The sequence below is a fragment of the Cariama cristata genome, unplaced genomic scaffold (genome assembly GCF_000690535.1).
Source record: "Cariama cristata isolate BGI_N322 unplaced genomic scaffold, ASM69053v1 scaffold40265, whole genome shotgun sequence".
Lineage (NCBI taxonomy): Eukaryota > Metazoa > Chordata > Aves > Cariamiformes > Cariamidae > Cariama > Cariama cristata.
Window position 1 is genome coordinate 11,085 of NW_009617656.1, and position 6,409 is coordinate 17,493.

The window sequence follows — 6,409 nt, forward strand, 5'->3', positions numbered from 1 at the left end:
TACCGTATTAGAGAGCAAGCTTATATCAAACAGAATTAAAATAATTATATTATTTGGATAAAAGAAAAACTTTTTCTGATTTATTTATGGGTAAGAGAAATCCAACTTCACATCACACACCTCCTTCTCCTGACAACACCTAAGCCTGTCTGTATAACTCCAGAAAGTAGAGGAACTGAGGAAACCAGCACTCAGACAAGCAATACTTGTTCAGATAAAAATATTTCAAACTCTCTTAAAAAAAAAAATCTGTATACTCAAGTATCTTGTTTCTTTGAAATGCTTGCTTGATTTATCCCCTCCCCGCCATTTGACACTATCCTGACAGAGTCAGTAAAGTTCTGAAATACAATACAGTCCTCACCTTTTACAGGCAGATTTCTCCGTCAGCAGTTCCGGAGAAACATACTGTGCTGTCCCTACAAATGAGTTTGCCCGTGCTGGTAAGAAAATTGAAAGAAATAAGCAAATACATACTTATGGAGAAGCCACCCAATAGAAAAAAAACTGCAAAGGGAATCTATTACAAGTCACGCAATGCTACGAAGAACCCACAGGGATTTCATTTCTCTACAAATCCACAAAACCTGCTTGAAAGAGACAAATCAATTCATCTCAGTGATACCTATTTGGTTCAAGAAGCTAAGCATTTAGGCACTTTGTTAGGTATAAAATCTACCAACACAAGCTTACTACATTCAGGTAAAAAATTAAGTTTATCAAATTCAGTTCAGCCCAGGGCTTTTTTTGGGCACTGTTTGCAGCATCATTGATTCACAGATTAATACTAAGCAACTAGAGACACAGGAATTCTATAACCTTCACATTTGAGCAACTCTTATGGTCACTGGGGTAAATACATAAGCACAGTAAAAACTTACTGTTTCAGCTGAGCCACAGTAACTGTTTGTATTCTTGTCTTGCAAATGAAAAGCAATTTGAAGTAGTTTAACTTCCCACTGTATTTGGTGATCTAGCTGGCTATACCACTACACTAAATATTACCTCTTCTGACATAATGTAAGCAGTGATAGTCAAAACTGTCAAAAATCTCCACAATTTTGTTAGGTAAGAGGTAATAATATTTAAAAGGTTACAATTTGGTAAATATAAAATACATACATTTTCAAAGGACCACTTGCTATAGTTATCTGTGTCACATGATGAAGTAAACAATGGCATACCTTGTCTGCTATCTGCAGATAATACTTTTGCTGTTCCAAAGTCTGTTATTTGAATGTGCATATCTTCATTTAGCAAGATGTTCTCTGGTTTAAGGTCTCTGGAAAAGCCCGATTTTTATATTTAAACAGCACACAAATTAAAGTAGCAAAACTGTTGAGTGACTTATGTACATAATGCTATCATAAATGATGCAGACATTCTATAAATATTGCTGTGTCAACTTTCCTCTAAGTTGTAGCTGTCAACATGCAGACTGCTAACAGGGTTACACTGTTATATTATTTACTTTCCACCAAGTTTCCTCAGTTGACAAGAAAAGTTGTCTACTTCCCTCCTAAAAAGTATTTTTGGATGCTCATAAAGAAATCTAGAAGCATGGGAGTTGTTTTGGTTGACTGGTAAGAAAAATCAGTGCAAATTCAAAGCTGTTTCCATCAATCACTGTGCAGCATTATTTTCCTCAGATTATAGCCCCCTATTATTGAAAAGCATGGGTTGTGCAGTTGTACAGTTTAAAGTCTGTGGACTAGCACAGAGGGCAACTGAAATGTAGTAATTATGACACACAAGCCATAAAAATCCTGTTCGTTTTCCTGTAACTATTGTCAGAGAGAAATAGAAAGTACATTAATGGAATGGACCTTTTTAACAGTTCTGTGTGGGGTTTTTTACATATACATATGTATGTATATATATCGTACTCTATACACACATATACATACAGTTTATATAATATATCATATACCTGTATTATATATGAACATTGTATTACGGATCTAGGATATAGCTATTTATCTAGATACATAGAGATACATAGAGAGATGTATCTGTAGTAACTTTTCCAGAGCAGCCTGGCATCTTAAAAGTGGTTCCATCTCATGCCATATTTCTTTAAGCAGCTGAAAATCCCGAGAGCCTTCAGGTACTGCTAGAGCTATGGACTTGTAATTAAATAAACTTTATACGAAGTTCTCTAATTGCACAATTTCACTGTTTTCTTTTGAGCTTCTCATAGTGGCTCATAAAGCAGCTCTTTTATAATACAAGATTTCTAATACAGGCTTAGTAACACTGATAATCACGCTATATACATTTTATAAGCATTCTCCCAGCCTAACACATGGACTATATAATCAAAGTGAAACTGGAGTTCTTGAACTTATTTTTCCCCTGTAGAAAATTTTATGCTTTTAGTACTTTCCACATCCAGCCCTCTTAGATTCTATTCCAAATTATTTCACACAAAAGTATTAGGAAAATACTTCGTCCTTTTAAATATAACTCAAAGAAGTAATAATGCTATCAGAATTATGATCAGCTAGCTTTTTGCCAACTAGCATCTATCGTTCCATGAAGAGCTGCTGGGGAACCTACAGACACAATAGATTTCCCACCCAAAAAGAAGTTCTGCAGCTCAGATTTCTCACACTTACAACTTTAATTTGTTTAATAAACATAAATGACAAAACATGCTTATCCAGACACTATATTACATTAAGAACAACTGTGACGGTCCTGTTAAAAACTTTGCAACATTCTACCACTTACCTAGTTATTATTCAGCCTTGTGGAAATTGTTCACTCAGTGAAAACTAACACACATTAATTTTACTTTTCTTGATGACATGCTGCACACTAATTCACACACCAGCCGAATTCTAGTTACTTTTGGTACTTTTGGTTACGTACTTTTGGTACATAACACTGCAGAAAAAAAAATGTAGTTAAACAAAAAGTCCATTTCTGTTTTTAGACCAACTGATCAAGCTGGAAAAAGACAAGCTTTTGGTAATGTTAATTCTAGGCCAAAAAGTTTTCTTACTTTTTCTCCCTCTAGAAGAGTTGGTCTAATAACATAGATTGGCTCTCCTCCTAAAGTTTTCTTTGTTTAGCTCCCTATGTTAACAACACTACTAACGCTGATGATATGGTATTATGCTCTCATTAGCTTTCCACAAAATCCATGTTTGCTTTAGACTTCACAAAGAACATTTCTAGAAAAAACACCTTGTGCATAATCAAATGCATGTTGGTCTCAGTTTTGTATTACCTGTGAATTATTCCTTTCCCATGCAAATACTCCAGGGCTGATACAATTTCAGCAGTATAAAACCTGGTACAGGTCTCATCAAATGAGCCAATTTTGCGTATATACTTTAGCAGCTCTCCGTTTTTGGCATAGCTAAGCCCAAAATCTGAATGTAAGTATAGTTAAGGTCTATCACTAAACCATTCTAAAACAAAAATCCCCACACCTGATTCCAAAGACAAGAATAATACAAAAAAAAAAAATACATGAACAATGGGGAAGAAGTGAAGTTGCTTAATTTGAAAGTTTATATGGTAGTAACCCAAAACAATTTCTTAAATATATTAACAACGTAGGACATAGGTCCCAATTTCCTAGCATAGCAAAGACCACATATAGGGTTAAATTCATAGTTTTTCCAGACACTTGAATAATTTAAACTGTATACATAATTGCCCTCAAAGAAAACCGTTTACAGTCATAAGGAGCATTCAACCTAAGTTTAAAATTGCACCACCATCTGGAAAGTTCCAAAGTCAGCCCAGTGGTCAATGAGCAAATGTTTGCATTACAAAAGAGAGCCCCTGTAAGTTTTGTTAGTGCATGCGTGTACATATGTATGTACCTACACACATGATATAGGGCCTGTTAGCACTGCAAGCAGCCTCTGTGAAAAACACAACTACTTAGTGACCCCAGAAACAGATTGATCTATCCTTTTACCCTTGGCACAGCCAATTTGAAGCAGGAAGTTCACATAATTAACATTTTCTTCACAAGAAGGAAAAAAAAAAAGCCAACTGCAAACCAATGAAGTTTCAAGATGAAACTACACATTACAATTACTGCTAGAGAGAGAACTTGGGAAATAGCACCCAAACAGAAGAGTTTCAGCTTTCTATTATCCAGATTACTTTGTAATCACTTTTACATAAGAAAAATTTTAATAGATCTAATAGTTCAAATAAGAAATAGTAGTAAATATAGCTGGCTAGCCTTATTTTAAACACAGGCATTGTGGTGTTTTACTGTATATATCAGAAATAAAGCATTTCTCATACAACCCCTGATTTTTTTTTTTTTTCATTATTTCAGACTTAGATAGTTGCAAGTTGCCCTTCAGCATTTACCACACGGACAGTGTAAACTACTGTTTTATTCATCTCTCCTGTCCCGCAAGTTACCCACTCTTCTCTTTGAGGGGGCACACTAATTCCATTTGCTTCATTTCTATTAAAAGTATGACTGCAAAAATTGCATCACAAACATTAAGATACTTTAAATACCTCAAGTTGTTTTCATCATTCCTGTTTGACAATGTTTCAAAGGAACCAAAACGGCGGATTGTTACTTTTAAGAAAGTGTTACAGCAAGTTTTAAAACACAAAGGATACATAGCTTTTCATCATCCTGAAAGGTGAAGTAAAGTTTCACAAAAAAAGGGTGATCCAGACGGGACATTACATCTCTCTCTCGTGTCACATATGGCACCTTGTTTTCTTTTATGATATGACGTTTTTCTAGAATTTTAACTTAATGAAAAAAAAAAAGACAGAGTGAAAATGCAGGAGGTACAATCAAATGAAGTCCATTTCAGTAATTTGTTTTAGGGTTTTTCTGGTTAGATAGAAGTATCATAAAACCACTAATTCTGTCTTTTGAACAGGTGTTTTGTAACAGGACTACACTGATACTATATTTTTAAGAAGTTCATGTTGAAGGAGTCAATACTTACTGGCATATTCTCTAGAACTTGCCAATTCTCGTGCCAAGACAACCTGTTGCCAGAGGAGAGAAAATATATTGTAATCATTCATTAAAGACATATGCTAACATTTATCTTGACGGTCCAGTAGGTATTTAGAATCCTGATTATCCAAAATAAGCTACTACAACTGCAACCAGCAACATATTTAAGCATGTGTTCACATTATGCTGGTCTCAGCAAGATGCCTGCAGAAATTCAGTTCAGCATAACAACACTCATTTTGCTAAAAGACTTACACACCTGACTTGGTTAATCACTGATTTACATTTGTTTTTTCAGAAGAATTCTGAAGATTGTAATGTAAGTCACAGTAAACTGGCAAACCTCGGGAGGGGGGGGGCAGGGGGGAAACAAGTGCACTGAGTAATATAAAAATCTGTCAGTACTTTTTCTTAAAATAAATGGCAAAGATTGAAAGATAAATTTTATCTGAAAGATCAAGAGTAAGAAGTGAGACAGAACTCTCAACTATTTACAGTTTGTCATGAAAAAGTTTTAAAGAAAGGGAATGAGAGATTTCCAATTAGTAGAAGCAAGGGATAAAGTTTTGGGCAAGCAGTTCTACATTTTTTTAAGAGAAAAGTTTTTGGAGGAAGACAAATTAAAGCTCATCTTCAAGAAAGAACTTCTATAAAAGGCAATTTTTAAGACAGTCTGAAAAGTCGTCTTGCATGAATCTGAGCAATCACCTTGTAACAACAGATGACTACAGTTTGTCTTTTTCTCATTTTAAGTTTATATCCATTCCAATACCTTGCTAGAATCTCAACATTATACTATTTTTTTTTTTAAAATCACTGCACCAGGCTTGCTTCTAATCCACTTCTTATTATATTCTAATCCCTTAAAAAATCAGTTATAACAGAGTACTCCAAAAGATTATTACATACACCTGATATTAAATGTTAGGCATTTAGGAAAAAGAGCTTCTAAATAAGGCACTTTTTCAGGTGAAAGAAGTGCATGCAGTTGCATTCTTTCAGTAATAGAAAACTGAAATCTCAGTTCAGTAGGAAGACGCACCTTTAATTTTCTAAATTCTTCACAAACACACTGAAGTTCACAGTATTTCATCAATGAAAATTTCCACTATAAACAACCAGTCTGTTACAAGCTGCATCTCTGCATGAGGAATTTTTGAGACCCTTCTGTGTACATACGTAACATTACCTAAACCTGTACAATCAAATGAGAATGTTCTTAACTTTTCTAATTTTTGTTGCCAGTTTTCATCAATCAAGTCTACCGTTAAAGCTACTGAAAACAGGTCACTTTAAAAGTCAGTTATTAAATAAATACTCAGACATATACTGCTAACTTTCTGTATTTTGGAAATTGGTACTTTTACATTTTCATAAAAAAATTCAGTGCCATTAGTAAAACAAAAATCCAACAGGCAATCTTGCCTATATATACACACACACAGA

The 6,409-nt window shown here is 34.4% G+C and overlaps 1 protein-coding gene across 1 annotated transcript in view; it reads right to left on the reverse strand.

Annotated features, from left to right (window-relative positions):
• The window catches only part of PDPK1 (3-phosphoinositide dependent protein kinase 1), a gene marked incomplete at its 5' end in the record, with an annotated part of 11,360 nt that extends 6,368 nt beyond the window's left edge, over positions 1 to 4,992 (reverse strand). The window contains 5 exons of the mRNA XM_009700603.1: positions 365 to 440; positions 1,185 to 1,282; positions 3,236 to 3,380; positions 4,609 to 4,746; positions 4,950 to 4,992. Of these exons, the coding sequence (XP_009698905.1) occupies positions 365 to 440; positions 1,185 to 1,282; positions 3,236 to 3,380; positions 4,609 to 4,746; positions 4,950 to 4,992 (500 nt within the window). The remainder of the gene's footprint in view (positions 1 to 364; positions 441 to 1,184; positions 1,283 to 3,235; positions 3,381 to 4,608; positions 4,747 to 4,949) is intronic.
• Between the last annotated feature and the right edge of the window lie 1,417 nt (positions 4,993 to 6,409).